At 45.5% G+C, this 19,095-nt stretch overlaps 2 protein-coding genes across 9 annotated transcripts in view; one reads left to right on the top strand and one right to left on the bottom strand.

Moving 5' to 3' along the window:
* The window catches only part of med15 (mediator complex subunit 15), a 21,107-nt gene extending 19,113 nt beyond the window's left edge, over window positions 1-1,994 (bottom strand). For 7 of the 8 annotated variants that reach the window (XM_085783288.1, XM_085783289.1, XM_085783290.1 and 4 more), the window contains exon 1: window positions 1,819-1,994. In XM_085783288.1, coding sequence (XP_085639414.1) covers window positions 1,819-1,886 — 68 coding nt within the window. In that variant the 5' untranslated portion in view covers window positions 1,887-1,994. The remainder of the gene's footprint in view (window positions 1-1,818) is intronic. The other variant, XM_085783293.1, reaches the window with a different exon arrangement.
* Window positions 1,945-19,095, top strand: nr1d1 (nuclear receptor subfamily 1, group d, member 1). The gene is given in 9 exon segments (XM_085785563.1): window positions 1,945-2,095; window positions 11,067-11,363; window positions 11,467-11,555; window positions 11,682-11,826; window positions 13,751-13,892; window positions 13,894-14,401; window positions 14,968-15,153; window positions 17,702-17,912; window positions 18,817-19,095. Coding segments are annotated over 9 exon segments (1,953 nt in total). The 3' UTR covers window positions 19,041-19,095.

Below are 19,095 nucleotides of genomic sequence, written 5' to 3'. Positions count from 1 at the left end.
TCATGCATGCACGCTTCTCTCTCTCTGTGTGTGTGTGTGTGTGAACGGCAATAACGGAGAAAGAGCACTATGCAGAGATCAGTGAACAGAACGATATTGCGTTGGCCAGGAATTTTATTTGTTTACAAATCCCTGGATGGAGCGGCCCCCTCCTACCTGTCAGAACTTTTGGGCTCCAAAAACTGTCATTTCATTTGAATCAGCAACAAATTGCAAAGATATGATTGACAATAACAATCTATGTAATTTTACAGTCCAAATCTTTAAGACACCAAACCTTCCACTTTGATCCCTTTCTATATTCTGAAGGTTTTTACAGAGGGGATTGTTGATATATCATTCACAGCCTCATTTATACAACATTTTATTACTAAAAACATGGAGACATTAGCTGTTTTTTTAAGGGCTGGTGACAGTATTTTCTCATTTACAGAGTGATAAAAAGAGATATGCACAATCCTCCTCTGGAAAAACTAAAGACTCTAATATGTCAACTAAATAAAACAAAGTAGCTTTATCCATTGTTCAGATTTAAGTTCTGGAAATATATGCAAATTAGCGCATATTTAATTAGATATTGCCTCATTTATATATTGAGGTGCCTTAGATGGCACAGTGCTAGTCGACAGTGGGAGGAGACTTCAGCAGGTTCTGTGCTGTGTTCTTCTGTTCAGTCCAAACTTTGTTTACATTAAATATGGTTTAGATATTAGATCAAATCATCTTTTCTTTGTAGCTGAGGAGGAATCATGTAAATATCTAGACACATGGTTGTTATGAGGACTGGGACTGGAGACAGTGGTGGAACTTTTTGACCACAACACTTCACATGAACCTCTGCTCTTCACTCCATCAAATGTTTATTAACACATGTTTTGTTTTTGTTCCAGCTGCAGTCAGAATACTGAACACACAATAATAAAAATACATTTTTTTAAGCATTTATCTTGGTATTTAGTGTTATTAACTATTTAATATTTAAATCACTTCCTTAAGTCTGCACTGACTTATTTCTATCCTTTTGACAAGACTTTTTTTTTTTTTTTAATTGCTACACTGTTTCTTCTTAAATTGTTTTTGGATCGCTCCACAGTGTCTCGTTTCACATTAAAAAACATCAATAAAGTGAAATCTGGATCTGGAATCATGATGTTTAACACATGTTTTGATTTTGTTTTTTGTTTTTGTTCCAGCTGCAGTCAGAATACTTAACACACACTGATAATAATACTTTTTTTTTTTTTTTTGTAGCATTTATCTTGGTATTTAGTGTTTATTATTAACAGTTTAATATTTCAATCACTTCCTTAAGGCTGCACTGACTTATTTTAGGCTATATTTTTGACAACTTTTTATTTTTATTTTTTATTATTACTACACAGTTTCTTCTTAAATTGTTTTTGGATCGCTCCACAGTGTCTCGTTTTTATGTACGTTTATGTGCCATAAAAACATCAACAAAGTGAAATCCGGTGGTGTTTAGCTGTGGAGCTAACTGGAGCTAACTGGAGCTAACTTCCTAACAGCTGAGGAGCTAACCGCTGCTAACGGCTCTGCTCGCCCCCTCGCCGCCGCTCTTCACCCCCTTCTGGCCGGGTTAGAGCCCTGACTGTGGCCGGTCGGTACCAGAACCTCGGTCCCGGTCCAAACCCCTCTGTTTATTGTTGTTTCTGCCCCCAAACACACACACAAACACACAACACACACATGTTTTCTAACCGCGGTCTGACGTCACGGTCTCAACGTTAGCTTGTAGCTGTTAGCTCGAGCGGCTAACTGTAGCAGCAGAAACAAAATAAATAAAACTCTGAATCTCACATCTGAGCGACGACTTTCTGTCGGAACTGCGGGCTCCTCCAGTCGCTGTCCGGTCCCGGGACTTCCATCTTCAGACTCGGTGTTTCAGGAGGGTTTTTTTTTTTTGTGTTTTTTTTTCCACCGGAGATGAAGCTTTCCCTCCGCTCTTCCTCCTTCCGCTCAGAGGGAAAGAAGATGGCGGCGGTCAGCGCCGCCTGCAGGACGGACGAGGAACTGCAGGCGGCGGGACACAGGCGCTCCCAGCTCCCAGCTCCCAGCTCCCAGCATGCTTTGCTCAGTGTGTGCTATGGTTGTATGTCAACCACAAAAGCAAAAGTTCCTCTGGAAGAAACTTATTTCCCACTATCTTGAAAGAGTTTTCTCTACTACGCACTTCAAAGTCTAAAAATGTACAACATCTATCAACATTTATTAGATCTTTACCTTCATCAGTCCCCAGAAAACTAAAATTGATGTGTATATATTACGATATTATGATTATTTTTGCCATGTTTGTATTTATTTACCTTCCTTGTAGTTAGATAGATAGATAGATAGATAGATAGATAGATAGATAGATAGATAGATAGATAGATAGATGGATGGATGGATGGATGGATGGATGGATGGATGGATGGATGGATGGATGGATGGATGGATGGATGGATGGATGGATAGATAGATAGATAGATAGATAGATAGATAGATAGATAGATAGATAGATAGATAGATAGATAGATAGATAGATAGATAGATAGATAGATAGATAGATAGATAGATAGATAGATAGATAGATACTTTATTAATCCCGAGGGAAATTCATCTGTCAGCTGCTCCAAACATTCTAAAAGAAAATACTTAATGCAGACAGATGTAGCAGCAATATAAAAATAAATAAATAAAATATACATATATATATCAGCCATATAGCTATATATACACATAAAAGAAATATAATTCATGAAATTTTCCTTCGGGATTAATAAAGTATTTTGTATTGGGTAGGCCTATTTATCTATTTTATTTTGCTTTTTGTTTTTTACTTTATTTTATGGCTTTCCTGTTACATCCGTTACTGTTATTTTACTCAAACGCTGACATGTTTTGCTCAGTTTCAAAATTTAATTTGTTTTGAAATTATTTCAGCTTGTAAGATTTGTAATACTTATAAAGAGAAATAAAAGTTTTTCAAACGTCTACTGCTCCGGCATACTTTCACCTAGAGACTCTATTTAAACTTTAAGATGTAGACACAGGTCTCGTCTATTGGTGTCTTAATCTACAGGTTGATAGGTATTATAGTTTTTGATCAATCACTGATCAATGACCATGATCATTTTTGGAGAAAGTTTGAGATTATAATGGGTGTGTATTGCGCGGGCGGATGACATCATCGGCTGAAATTGTTAAAAACTCTTCTGTATTGTCATGTCTGAGGTGAGTCTTTGTAGCTTGTCCTGTCTGAGCTGTTTATGTTTATATGAAACTGCTGAAGCTTAAATGGAGTTTGTATTGTAAAAGTTGATATTTCCCCCCCAGGGATTGAGGAGACACTCTGAGCTTTTCCTGGATTGCAGTGTTTTTATTTCACCACCAGACGGCGCCGCCAGCAGAGCAGACAGACACAGGTGGCTACAGGTGAATAGATGTGTATTCTGTTAAAATGTATAATTGACCTGTTGTTTTGTGTGTTGTCTTCTCATTCAGCACCACGACATAGAGGACAGCTCCTACTGGCTTCACTTGCTGCTGCCCAACTCTTCTCAGTTAGAGCCACTCACTATTGGAATAGTTTACCTGCTCATTTAAGAGAGACCACAAGTTACTTAATCTTTAAACATCAGCAAATCAGACATGTAACCCTGAGTAGTCATACCATCTCATCCTTGGTGCTGCCTCCATGCACACACACGGCCACGCACATACACACACACACACACTGTTTTTATATACATATTTTCACACTGTATTTATACAGACTATTGGACTGCCCTTTATTGTATTACTGTAACTGTTGATGATGTTAACTTTTATCAACCTGCCCCAGGGACAACAGATGAACATTAGCCACTGTGGCACATTTACATTGATGGTAGAACTGATATGGTGATTGATGTGCACTGTCCCTGTTCAATAAATAAATAAATGAAATGAAATTTGAGCTGTGTAAAGGTCAATCATCTCTGTCACATATCCCACAGTCATGGAGTTACAATTTATATTCAAGCAATATATCACTCCAGGCCGTGGTATATGCTCATTATACCACGATTTAGGATATTATATATTTTTTTCTTTTGTATTTAGAATATTTCTCTTGGGAAAAGCAGTTTTTTCCTGTTTTTCTTTCCTTTTTTTCAACACAGACTGGCATGTGATTAGTGGCAGGTTCACAGCAGGCTTCATCAGCCACTCCACACTAGACTTGACAAAGGCTCAACAGGCCGAAACGTTGTCTAATAAAACTCTCTGCAACTGGAGCTGAGTGTGCGGCGTTCCTCTTTTTCTTTTTCTTTCTTCAATTGTATCCATCGCCAGCACCTCCACAACCTACGGTGTTGTTTCTCATCAGAACATTATACCACGGTTCAGTGGCGTGCACAGACTTTTTGAAGGGCAGGGGCGAAAAGGAAAAAAAGGGGCACCTAATAGCGCGTCATCGCCACTGAAGAGGGCACTTTAGCACATGTTTTGGCTCCTAGATGTGGCTCCTAGAGGGCACTTTCAGGGCTGCCAAGTTTCAGAAAATGACAAGAGTGAGACTGTAGCGACATGGTGCGTTTGGCCGGCGACCACAGGTCGGTGGCGAAAAAAATTTGGCCTTTTTAAACGTTGATTTGGCCTGTTTTATAATATCAATACCTTAAGACTGGAGCCGCTCGTTGGTGAGGAAGCCCTGACGAGTCGATCACCGAGTGCACCGGAGTTCCGCAGCTCTTAAAAATGCTCATTTGCGCCTATATCGTGGCCAGCACTCGATAATAATAGTTATAAAGTGATATGCAAGATGAAAAAAAAAAAAACTCTGATTGTATTTCCATGAGGTAATTGTTGATTGAGCTGCGGAACTCCGGTGCACTCGGTGATCGACTCGTCAGGGCTTCCTCACCAACGAGCGGCTCCCGGAGGAGAAGTAGGTGAGTTGAGTTGCATCTCCTTGCTAAAGAAAACAGGCAAAGCCAGCAGATGTTTGACAACTCGTACTACGTGCTGGGACCCTGTGTGTACTATTGATGACATTTGGTGCAGTTCTGAGCATTATTTTGGGCAAATGGTGGCGTTTTGGTTGCGGTCAGACAGTGGATCCGGAGAGCGCCGTGTGTGGCGATATTGCGGTATTTGCTGAAGTTGGTGGATCTCGTGAATGTAGCGGTCGGGCAAATTGATCTCTCGAGGGGGGGTCTAACTCGGTGTTACGGTGTGTTTGACCATGGTTTACACTTACGCCGGAATTTCACTTTAAGCACACGTTTCAGCTCCTAGAGGGCACTTTAGCACACGTTTTGGTTTCCAGGGGGCACTTTAGCATGCGTTTTTCAACAATTGGCCCCCCCCTGTGCACGCCACTGCCACGGTTAACAACCAATCAGATCGCTGGATTTCACCTTTACGTTTTATAAAGTGAAATCAATTCTATGTCTATATGATCCATCCTCAGTATTCTATCAGATAACCTGCCCCCCCCCCCCCCCCTGTCTTCGCCTCGGGCCCCACATTTCTTAAAGCCGCCACTGCGACGTCACGCAGCCTTCCCACCGGCGGCCGCTCCACGTGCAGCAGCATCTACTCCACAGAGGAGGCGGGAAGTGTGTCACTGGGGCACGAGGCGCTCCCCGCGCGGTCACATGGTCCCGTTTTCTGCCGCGTGCAGCCAGGCACACCTCCTTCCTCCTCCTCCTCCTCCTCCTCCTCCCATTCACCTCATCATCATCATCATCATCATCATCATCATGCATCGCGCTCTGTTTGAAAACACACACAGAGAGAAGAGAGATAGGCTAGAGGAGCGCGTGCAGCAGCTGACAGCTCCTCGTGCAGCAGACAGACAGTAGAGACGCGGTGTCCTCGCGGCTGAGATGCGCGCGGCGGACAGACAGAGACAGTAGACTCTGGTGTCGGTGGATCTTTAACCTGGAGCTCAGGATGACGACGACCGCCATGGACACTAACAACAACAACAACAACAACAACAACAACAGCAACAACAACAGCAACAACAACGGCAGCAGCACAGGTAAACAACAACAACACAACCAGAGCGAATTAGTTATAAAGGGATAGTTCAACATTTAGTCAAATTGGCCCATCACCATAATCCCTATAGTCATAGCAGTAGGTTCGTTACCTTTAATTGTCGGTGCAAGCTGTTTTTAGAACGGCGGAGCAGAGCCGTGAGCTGCTCAGAGCTACGCTACGGAGGCTCATTATGGGATTTCTTGGTTTCCCTCATCATCAAACTCATCAAATACACAATCCAACAACTCCACAACGCTCTGGTGGACAAGTTGTGAGCTGCACATTCACCACGCTATGAGATAATAACACAACGTTACCACACAGAGTTGTTTTAGAGGGAAATTCATGCAAAACCACTGATGCACGTTGCCTTCAGGGACAGTTTTTCATCAAGCAGTCTCTGTATTTCCCTCTAAAACAACTCTGTGTGGTAACGTTGTGTTATTATCTCATAGCGTGGTGAATGTGCAGCTCACAACTTGTCCACCAGAGCGTTGTGGAGTTGTTGGATTGTGTATTTGATGAGTTTGATGATGAGGGAAACCATGGGCACAATTTGACAAAATGTTGAACTATCCCTTTAGGTTTATTGTTTTGTTTCATTGTGTCTTTATGCTTTGGCAACACAGTCTGTGTGACATTCATGACAATAAAACAAAGAGAGAGAGAGAGTTCCGGTTCGGTTTAACGGAGAGACACCTGCAGCACGTGCGTCATCACGGGGACCGGCACCGTGATCCCGGTCCAGGTTCTGAGAAACTGGGTCAAGATGAGACTGAGCGTCAGGTGGACCAGTGTGTGTGTGTGTGTGTGTGTGTGTGTGTGTGTGTGTGTGTGTGTGTGTGTGTGTGCAGCCATGTGCTGGTACCGGTTCACATGGAGCGGAGAGCGGCGCCATGTGCGCTTTGTTTTCACTGAGCTCCGAGCGCTCTGATTGGCTGCTGAGCTCTGAGCTCATTACATAACCCTCCTCCTCTCCTTCCTCCTGCTGGCTGCTCCTCTTCCTCCTCCTCCTTTACTTTACCTTTTACTTTATCTGTTTATTTGGTCTGGACAATGCTCCCGATGCCTCATAAAAGCAAAGAAAATCCTCAAAGACACACACACCGTGGCCACTGTCTGTTTGAGCTGCTCCTCTCTGGCAGCAGATACAGGACAATTAAAGCTGCCACAAACTGATTTAAGAACAGTTTTTACCCCAAAGCAGCGACTGCACTTAACACTGAGTAATGATGAGTGGTTAATGTGTGTTTTATGCTTTAAAAAAAAATGTTTTTATGAATGTTTGCACTGCAGGAGATGCACTTTTAATTTCGTTGTTGTGGAAATGACAATGACAATAAACGTATCTATCTATCTATCTATCTATCTATCTATCTATCTATCTATCTATCTATGTATCTATGTATCTATCTATCTATCTATGTATCTATCTATCTATCTATCTATCTATCTATCTATCTATCTATCTATCTATCTATCTATCTATCTATCTATCTATCTATCTATCTATCTATCTATCTATGTATCTATGTATCTATCTATCTATCTATGTATCTATCTATCTATCTATCTATCTATCTATCTATCTATCTATCTATCTATCTATCTATCTATCTATCTTTAATGGACAGTGAGTGTTAGAGTACCCACAGTAAATACACTGGATGTGCTAAATTACATCCGCAGTCCCCTAAACAATACAACAATTGACATAAAAAGTCCATAAAGACAGAGGACCAGTAGATAACAGGAAAAGTGTCATCCTGTGTTCTAAACTGTTGTCTTGTGTGTAACAACATCTCTGTCCTGGGTGATGATCCCTCCTCTGTTGCTCACCCTGAGCTTTCTCCTGGTTTTCCCTGTTAAAAGGGTTTTCTATGGAGTTTTTCCTCAGTGGATGTGAGGGTCTAAGGACAGAGGATGTAGTTATGATGGGATGTAAAGCCCTTTGAGACAAACTGCTGGTAAAACTGCTTTGCCTTCCTCCTCTTCCTCCTGCTGCATCCGTGTCTCTGAACATGAGACACTGATGCAACATGGAGGACAGGAGAGGAAACAGGAAGTCCTCTGTGTGACATCACCACCGTGGTTGTTTCTGTCAGATCTCCTGGTCCTCGGTGCTGGTCACATTTCAGGATCAATACGTCGTCGGTGTCGTGATGATGTCAGGAAGTTGTTTATATACATGAGTGAGTCAGAATAAATGTCTCTTCTCCTCCCTCCCCTCCTCCTCCCTCCTTCACTCAAATGAATGAACATCACTGCTTTTATTTCACATTTCAACGACACATGTTCCTGTTTAGTCTTAGACATCATCATCTTCTTCATTATACATAGCCGATACAAATACGTAGCCTAAATGTCCATATATATAAACATATATATATACTGTATATAAGTATATGGTGAAGTCAGGTTATATGAGGCATTATGGTCTGAGACATTTAGCAGTCCATAGGTATATAACCAGAACACAGTTTAGAGTAAAACCTCTTGACAGAAATCAATGTGACCAGTTGTTGTGACCAGGAAGCTGCTGGAGTTTTTACATAATAGAGGCTCTAAACAAAAAACTAACTAGGCATATAGTTACATACATGTAGCCTATATATAGGTCTGTATATATAGTATACATATATATACTGTATATACATACAGTACATGCTCTCTGTATACATGTCTGTCTTCATGTGTTAGTGTCTGAGCAGCAGCAGCAGCAGCAGACGGCTGGGTCAGACCTGGTTCTGGTCCTGGTTCTCAGCTGCTGTTCCCTCACAGAGAGGTGCATGCTGGGAGTTGTAGTGTTGTCTCTGTCCTCATGGAGCAGGTGATGGACATACCCAGACCCAGACCAGACCCAGACCTAGACTCAGGTCCTGGTCCTGGTCCAGTCTGAGGGTCTGACACCGACAGCTTCTGTTGTTGCTGTAGAAGTGGATGTTCATTAATTCTCTGTAACATTGTCAGTTAAATAAAACACCCACAGTCCCTGATAAGATCTGTGGTAGGGGTGTGTGTGTGTGTGTGTGTGTGTGTGTGTGTGTGTGTGTGTGTGTGTGTGTGTGTGTGTGTGTGTGTGTGTGTGTGTGTGTGTGTGTGTGTGTGTGTGTGTGTGTGTGTGTGTGTGTGTGTGTGTGTGTGTGTGGTCTCGTGTGGCGGTCACGTGGCCACAGCCGACACACGAGCCTCCAGTCTGCAGGAGGAGGAGCAGCAGCTGCAGGTTGAATCAACACGTGTTAATGCTGCTGCTGCTGCTGCTGCTGCTGCTGCTGCTGCTGCTGCTGCTGCTGCTGCTGCTGCTGCTGCTGCTCACACACTAACACATGGACACAGACATACAGATAGTATGTATGTACAGTATATATATATATATACATACAGATATATATACATGTATGTAGCTACATGCCTAGTTTGTTTTGTTGAGAACCTTTATTATGTAAAAACTCCTGAGTCTGAGTTGATTGATTTCTGTCAAGAGGTTTTACTCTAAACTGGTGATTGGCTGGTTATATATGTCCCATATAACCTGACTTCACCATATATACAGATATATATATGTTTATATATGGACATTTACATAGCCTATTTGCATCGGCGACGTATCATGATGAAGAAGAAGATGATGATGTTTAAGACTAAACAGGAACATGTGTCGTTGAAATGTGAAATAAATAAAAGCAGCAGTGATGTTCATTCATTTGAGTGAAGGAGGGAGGAGGAGGGGAGGAGGAGGGGGGAGGAGAGGGGGAGGCCCCTCCCTCTCCTCTGTTCCTAGAATTCCTAGAAAGTCACTTCTACTACAGCCCCCCGCCCCCTCCTCCTCCTGTTACCACGACGACAGGGAAACAGCCCCCCCCCGTCCTGCAGCGTGAGGCTGATCCCAGACCAGCTGCTGTGAAACGTCACTGTCAGACGTGTTTACATGACGTTAGTTTAAATAAAGACACTGAACATTAATCAGTAAAAACCAACAGTTACATTAATGAAGATGTAACTTTATTTACCTGGTCAAATATATTTGACTCCCCAGATCTAAACCAATGATTTAAAGTCCCAGTCTGTAACTTATTTGTCTTTTTCTGATCAAAAATCAAACCTGTCTTTCATAAATCCGTATTTGACTGAAGGTGAATCACAGCTGCATCCAAAGTAAAGCTTTCTGGTTCCTTAGAATGAGTTGTTACAAGTCGTTACAAATACATAAGTGGGCGACGCACCGAACCGAGGCGGCCATGTTGCATCGTGACCGTAGGTAACCACGGAAACGGCCTGTTAAAACCGTCACCACTGTGTAGTGTGAGGAAGGACGGAGGCACCGGTGTTGCATTCAGGTGCAGTCAGGCAGACGGCCGTCGACAAACCAACCGGATGTCATTTTACTAAAACAATACCACATCACCATGACAACATGTTGTTTATCCTGTTACATGCAGCGTCTGTTGTCTGTCTGACGTCTGCCCCATTTCACCTGAATGCAACATCAAGAATACGTTCAGATATGCAACCGCACCGCTAGATGGGGGGAATTCCTACGTACTATACCTTAAAGGGACAACCAGGAGTTTTGGAAAAGTGAAGTGTTTCCACACTACATTTATGAGCCTCCGCACCGTGAAATTCTTTGACCGGCGCAAGACAGACTCATGTTTTCATTCATCAAGAATTAAAGTCAGAGGTTGGAAGACGATCACATACCGTCGTAGTTCCCACCATAAACGGAGATTCATACGGCGGCGTTATTCTCATGACTCGCCACGAAACCGAAAGTAAAGAAACGCTGGTCGGCTCGCCCAGCATTTCCACCACCACTAATAATAACAAAATAACCATAGAGACAAAACCATAGATTTATCTAAAATGGACCATTAACAAGTGGTAACGGAGATTCATCCACATTAATATCAGACTTTTTATAACCAGATAGAAACTCCTGGTTGTCCCTTTAAATTATACATAAAAGCTGGACCAGACCAGGACCGGTTGTGTCAGGTCGTGGTCTCACCGGCTGCGCCTCCTCTCTCCTGCAGGAGGTGTCATCTCCTACGTGGGTTCTTCCTGTGGAGGTTCTCCCACCCGGACCAGCCCCGTCTCCATGTACAGTGAGAACTCCAACTCCCAGCCGGGCTTCACCTCCTCCTCCTCCTCCTCCTCCTCCTCCTCCTCCTCCTTCCTCAGCTGCAGCTCCGGCTCCTCAGGGGAGGACGGCTGCTCCTCCTCCTCCTCCTCCTCCTCCTCCTCCTCAGCGGGGGGGTCGCCACCTCGAGGCCGGTACGACGGAGCGGCACTGAGGGCGTCGCCCAGCAAGTCTGTGGCCAGTCTGACCAGTAAGAGCCCAGTCTGATGATGATGAAGCTAGAATACATGTGAGACTCCATGCACAGGCCGACCCTTGACCTTTGACCTTTGACCTTTGACCCTGTGTTTCAGAGCTGAATGGGATGGTGCTGCTGTGTAAAGTCTGTGGGGACGTGGCCTCAGGTTTCCACTACGGAGTTCACGCCTGTGAAGGCTGCAAGGTAACACACACACACACACACACACACACACACAACTGGACTGTTACTAAGCAACAAAACATGGATGACATCGTTTCATCAGGAAATATTTTCAAGTTTTGTCTTCTTTGCATGTGTGACCTGCAGGGCTTCTTCCGCCGCAGCATCCAGCAGAACATCCAGTACAAGAAGTGTGTGAAGAACGAGAGCTGCATCATCATGAGGATCAACAGGAACCGCTGCCAGCAGTGTCGCTTCAAGAAGTGTCTGTCAGTGGGCATGAGCCGAGACGGTCAGTAGCACACCTGAACACCTGTACACCTTTAAAGGGATACTCCAACATCTCTTTTTTTTCGTGTCTTGCCTCACTCCCGAGTCCATGACCAGCAGATAGACACCATCCTTTCCACTGTGCGTGCAGTAACAAGGGAGATAGAGCCGTATCGCCGTAATTAGCTTAGCTCAAACGCTGGAAGTGTATAGGTAGTGTTAGCCTGCCCCCTACCTAAAGTTGCTAATTAGCTTAGCTCAAACACTGGCAGTGTATGGGTAGTGTTAGCCTGCCCCCTACCTAAAGTTGCTAATTAGCTTAGCTCAAACACTGGCAGTGTATGGGTAGTGTTAGCCTGCCTCCTACCTAAAGTTGCTAATTAGCTTAGCTCAAACACTGGAAGTGTATAGGTAGTGTTAGCCTGCCTCCTACCTAAAGTTGCTAATTAGCTTAGCTCAAACACTGGAAGTGTATAGGTAGTGTTAGCCTGCCTCCACCTAAAGTTGCTAATTAGCTTAGCTCAAACACTGGAAGTGTATAGGTAGTGTTAGCCTGCCTCCTACCTAAAGTTGCTAATTAGCTTAGCTCAAACACTGGAAGTGTATGGGTAGTGTTAGCCTGCCTCCTACCTAAAGTTGCTAATTAGCTTAGCTCAAACACTGGAAGTGTATGGGTAGTGTTAGCCTGCCTCCTACCTAAAGTCGCTAATTAGCTTAGCTCAAACACTGGAAGTGTATAGGTAGTGTCAGCCTGCCTCCACCTAAAGTTGCTAATTAGCTTAGTTCAAACACTGGAAGTGTATGGGTAGTGTTAGCCTGCCTCCTACCTGAGCTGAAATCAGCAGTGAGAAGCTGATTTCATTTTAGCTCTAAACTCTGTAAATATTTCACTTTATCCACATTTCAAACATGTTTAGGTGAGAAAGTAGCCGTTTAGATCAGCAGTGTGTCGTTAATTTGTCTAAATACCAGCTGTGTACTATTTTGTTCGGACGAATTCGGCGCTGCTAGCCGTTGTGACCAACGCACTTCCAGTTACTTTCACAAAATAAAATACCCGTTGCCCTTTACATACAGAAAACCATGACGATAGAATTTGTGCTTTTACTTTGAAATAGGAAGCTAAGCTACCCTCGATGTAGCTAGCTTGAACCAAAATAAAGCGTCTTTGCTTGAACCCTCCGTTTTGACCGATCTGGTCCCGTTAGCGGCATTTGACCGCTCAAGATGCCTTACCGGAGAGTTTTGTCAGCTCTGAGACGAAGATCGGCCCGCCGGTTTCCGTTTAGAGTTGCTGAAGAGTTTCTCTGACGACTTTAGGTGGAGGCAGGCTAACACTACCCATACACTTCCAGTGTTTGAGCTAAGCTAATTAGTGACTTTAGGTGGAGGCAGGCTAACACTACCCATACACTTCCAGTGTTTGAGCTAAGCTAATTAGTGACTTTAGGTGGAGGCAGGCTAACACTACCCATACACTTCCAGTGTTTGAGCTAAGCTAATTAGTGACTTTAGGTGGAGGCAGGCTAACACTACCCATACACTTCCAGTGTTTGAGCTAAGCTATAGCGACTTTAGGTGGAGGCAGGCTAACACTACCTATACACTTCCAGTGTTTGAGCTAAGCTAATTAGCGACTTTAGGTGGAGGCAGGCTAACACTACCCATACACTTCCAGTGTTTGAGCTAAGCTAATTAGCGACTTTAGGTGGAGGCAGGCTAACACTACCTATACACTTCCAGTGTTTGAGCTAAGCTAATTACGGCGATATGGCTCTATCTCCATGGTTACTGCACGCACAGTTGAAAGGATGGTGTCTATCTGCTGGTCATGGACTCGGGAGTGAGGCAAGACACGAAAAAAAAAATGTTGGCGTATCCCTTTAACTGCCATATGATTGGTTGATGAGTGTGTAGTGATGTCATCCTGCCCCTCCCCCCCACAGCGGTGCGTTTCGGGCGGATACCGAAGCGTGAGAAACAGAGGATGTTGGCGGAGATGCAGAGCGCCATGAACATGAGTATCAACAACCAGCTCAACAACGACTTCCAGCTCGCCAGCCTCTCCTCCTCTCCCCCCTCCCCCTCCCCCCCCCTCCTCCTCCTCCCCCTGCCCCGGCGTGACCCTCGCCCCCCTCCAGCCGCCGCCCTCGGCCCTGCCCCCCACGCCCCCCTCCCCCTCGCCTCCTGACTCCGCCCCCTCTTCCTCGCCCGCTCCTCCTCCTCATCACAGCCCCTCCCCCCCTCCCAGCCCGGGGGTCGACTCCACCATCAGCGCCATCGCCCTCGCTCACCGTGAGACCTTCCTGTACGCTCACGACAAGCTGACCAATCCCCACGCGCCGCCGCCGCCACGGCAGCAACAGCAGCAGCAGCAGAATAACCACGCCCACCACCACCACGGCGGGGAGGCGGAGCACTGGGGCCCAAACCGCTGCCCCAACGGTTACCACAGCAACGGCCTCAACACCATCTATCGCCATAACAACAACAACCTGGGCGCAGGGCGCTACGCCGCTCCGCCCGCCGACAACGGCAGCAACGGGAGGCGGAGCTCACAGAACTGTCCAATGAAGAACCACAAGGAGATTCTGCTGGTAGGTTTGGTTCACTCACCTTAGAGCAGTGGAGAAGAGGGTAAGGACAGCATTGGTCCAATGGCAGCGCCTCCTGGTGGAGGAATATGGGTTTTGCAAAAGCGCCCAAGAACTGACATCTCTGCATTGTTGGTGAATGAGCAAGTGTGGTGTTCAATACTTTAAGGACATTTATAGATCACCCACGTTAATAGCATCATTGAGGATCCTTTACAGATAAACATTAACACATAGGAGAGTAAAAAAAACAGTTGTCGACATTAATGTTTCAATCAACAAATTATAAGTATAATTTGATATGACCAAGACACCTAAAAACAAAAACACGGCCGTTTTCATCAATTTACCAGCAAGTGGGCGACACACATACATTGGAGTAAATGGGTTTTGCAATACCCATATCCTGCCACTAGGGGGCATGAGGCTTACCACGGGAGTCAATGGTGGTGTCCTTACTCTCTTATTCCAGTGCTCTAGGTTTGGTTCACTCACCCTGGCCTCTGATTGGACAACGATCAGTAGTGGCTTACGCAGTCTCTCACCTGATTGGCCGTTCCTCTCCGCAGGCCTGTCCAATGAACATGCAGCCTCGCTCCGACCCCTCGAAGTCGCCCCAGCAGATCTGGGAGGACTTCTCACTGTCCTTCACGCCCGCCGTTAGGGAGGTGGTGGAGTTTGCCAAACACATCCCAGGGTTCGGCGCACTGTCGCAGAACGACCAGGTGGCGCTGCTGAAGGCGGGAACCTTCGAGGTGAGACACCTGTCGTCATGACGTCAGAGCTCATATTATTGTTCATTATACACAGCGTGATACTTTTAATCCAAAAGGTTACTGTTTCCCCCCGCTACAACTCCATTACTGTTACTGACAATAAAATCCTCCATTCCTTGACTCAAGAAGGGTTACATGCTGTCATTCTGACATCCCACGATTCCAACATAACGCTATTCCGACATGCGAACATCCCACCATTCCAACATCCCACCACTCCGACATCCCACCATTCCAACATCCCACCATTTAGACATCCCACCATTCCAACATCCCACCATTTAGACATCCCACCATTCCAACATCCCACCACTCCGACATCCCACCATTTAGACATCCCACCATTCCAACATCCCACTATTTAGACATCCCACCATTCCAACATCCCACCACTCCGACATCCCACTATTTAGACATCCCACCATTCCAACATCCCACTATTTAGACATCCCACCACTCCAACATCCCACCATTTAGACATCCTACCACTCCGACATCCCACCATTTAGACATACCACCATTTAGACATCCCACCACTCTGACATCCCACCACTCCGACATCCCACCATTTAGACATCCCACCATTCCGACATCCCACCATTTAGACATCCCACCACTCCGACATCCCGCCATTTAGACATCCCACCACTCCGACATACCACCACTCCGACATCCCGCCATTTAGACATCCCACCACTCCGACATACCACCATTTAGACATCCCACCATTTAGACATACCACCACTCCGACATACCACCATTTAGACATCCCACCATTTAGACATCCCACCATTCCGACATCCCACCACTCCAACATCCCACCATTTAGACATCCCACCACTCTGACATCCCACCACTCTGACATCCCACCACTTAGACATCCCACCATTTAGACATCCCACCATTTAGACATCCCACCACTCTGACATCCCACCACTTAGACATCCCACCATTTAGACATCCCACCATTTAGACATCCCACCATTTAGACATCCCACCACTCCGACATCCCACCACTCCAACATCCCACCACTCTGACATCCCACCATTTAGACATCCCACCACTCTGACATCCCACCACTTAGACATCCCACCACTTAGACATCCCACCATTTAGACATCCCACCATTTAGACATCCCACCATTTAGACATCCCACCACTCCGACATCCCACCACTCCAACATCCCACCACTCTGACATCCCACCATTTAGACATCCCACCACTCTGACATCCCACCACTTAGACATCCCACCACTTAGACATCCCACCATTTAGACATCCCACCATTTAGACATCCCACCATTTAGACATCCCACCACTCCGACATCCCACCACTCCAACATCCCACCACTCTGACATCCCACCATTTAGACATCCCACCACTCTGACATCCCACCACTCTGACATCCCACCACTTAGACATCCCACCATTTAGACATCCCACCATTTAGACATCCCACCACTCTGACATCCCACCACTTAGACATCCCACCATTTAGACATCCCACCATTTAGACATCCCACCATTTAGACATCCCACCACTCCGACATCCCACCACTCCAACATCCCACCACTCTGACATCCCACCATTTAGACATCCCACCACTCTGACATCCCACCACTTAGACATCCCACCACTTAGACATCCCACCATTTAGACATCCCACCATTTAGACATCCCACCATTTAGACATCCCACCACTCTGACATCCCACCATTTAGACATCCCACCACTCTGACATCCCACCATTTAGACATCCCACCACTCTGACATCCCACCATTTAGACATCCCACCATTTAGACCACCACTTAGACATCCCACCAAGCAGGATGGCAGTCGCCCCCCCCCCCCCAAGAAGTCCCGTCACTAAATAATAACACACCTGTTAAAGTGAAGTTATACGTTATAAACACTTTTTGTTTCAATTAATCAACTTGTCAGAAAAAAGCTCTTCATCAGGAACTAACCAACTCACTCAGTATCCCTCCACACAGACACAGGCGGAGGGATACTGAGGGAGTTGGTTAGTTCCTGATAAACAGGAGGTTAGGGTGGCGAGTCCAAGTAATTTGACATATTTCAGCATTTTATTATAAAAAGTAACGTAATAGTTACTTTTCCTGGTGATTAGTTACTTTTATAATGTAGTTATTCTGTTACTTACTCAGTTGGGGGAAAGTAACTAGTTACTATAGCTAATAGGCTTTATGCACAGCTCCACTACTTCCTGAACTTCAACAAGCTCCTTTATTTCCTGTCTAACATTTTTGGACAAACACCTGGATTAATCAGTTGGTCCAATAACGTTAGACAGGAAATAAAGGAGCTTGTTTAAGTTCAGGAAGTAGTGGAACTCTGCATGAAGCCTATTACTTTTTAAAAGTAACGTGCCCAACACTGATTATATATTATCTATATAATATATACGTGTGTTTGTGTGTTTTACATTATTTATTTGGAAACAGTTTTTAGTTTGATGATAATTAAATCAAATCTCACCTGACCCCTCCCTCCTCCGACAGGTGCTGATGGTTCGCTTCTCGTCGCTGTTCAACGTGCGGGAGCAGACGGTGACCTTCCTCTCCGGCGCCACCTACAGCCTGGAGCAGCTGCGCGCCATGGGCATGAGCGAGCTGCTGGGCACCATGTTCGACTTCAGCCTGAAGCTGGCGGCGCTGGAGCTGAGCGCCGAGGAGCTCAGCCTGTTCACCGCCGTGGTGCTGGTGTCTGCAGGTGAGGCCCCGCCCCCTCACACCTGTCAATCAATCACCACTAACTATCTCATCGCTAACGACTGTCAGGCAGCATTTTTATTGAAGCCCCTACAAGGAGCAAAGCGGTAGCGTTTTGCCTCCTCGTTGTTGAACTTGACTGCATTTCCCATGAGCTCTAGTGCGTATTATTGGATATCTAGTTAAAAGTTCCTTGTAGAGGCTTTAAACATGTGGATGACACAACTTTTTAAAATCTGAAAGAGCATCTGTGGAGGGTTTTGATAGAGGGTTTTATTCAGTGGTGACCACTTTCTGTAGGTCAACGTCAAAAAGACTAAATAGAATAGAGGTGATACGCTACGGAGGCTCATGGGATTTCTTTGGTTTCCCTCATCATCAAACTCATCAAATACACAATCCAACAACTCCACAACGCTCTGGTGGACAAGTTGTGAGCTGCACATTCACCACGCTATGAGAGAATAACACAACGTTACCACACAGAGTTGTTTTAGAGGGAAATTCATGCAAAACCACTGATGCACGTTGCCTTCAGGGACAGTTTTTCATCAGCAGTCTCTGTATTTCCCTCTAAAACAACTCTGTGTGGTAACGTTGTGTTATTATCTCATAGCGTGGTGAATGTGCAGCTCACAACTTGTCCACCAGAGCGTTGTGGAGTTGTTGGATTGTGTATTTGATGAGTTTGATGATGAGGGAAACCAAAGAAATCCCATAATGAGCCTCCGTAGCGTAGCTCTGAGCAGCTCACCGCTCTGCTCCGCCGTTCTAAAAATAGCTTGCACCGAAAATTAAAGGTGTCTACTGCTATGACTATAGGGATTATGGCAATGGGACCAATTTGCCTAAATGTTGAACTATCCCTTTAACAGGATAATAAAGTCATATCTCTTCCTCCTCAGACCGCTCCGGCATCGAGAACGTGGCGTCGGTGGAGAACCTGCAGGAGAACCTGATCCGAGCTCTGAGGTCGCTGGTCGCCAAGTCGGCCGTCGCCCCCGGCAACAACCACCAGAACCTGCTGGACTCGCCGCGCTTCACCAAGCTGCTGCTGAAGCTGCCCGACCTGCGCACGCTCAACAACATGCACTCTGAGAAGCTGCTGTCCTTCCGCATCGACGCCTGAGGCCACGCCCCCCCCCCCCCGATGATGTCATCAGTGACGTCACCGGTCCCTCCTC

This window comes from Trachurus japonicus, chromosome 8 (assembly GCF_045865225.1).
Source record: "Trachurus japonicus isolate A0001 chromosome 8, Traja_1.0".
In the NCBI taxonomy this organism is placed as follows: domain Eukaryota; kingdom Metazoa; phylum Chordata; class Actinopteri; order Carangiformes; family Carangidae; genus Trachurus; species Trachurus japonicus.
This window is presented reverse-complemented; position numbering and strand designations above follow the sequence as displayed.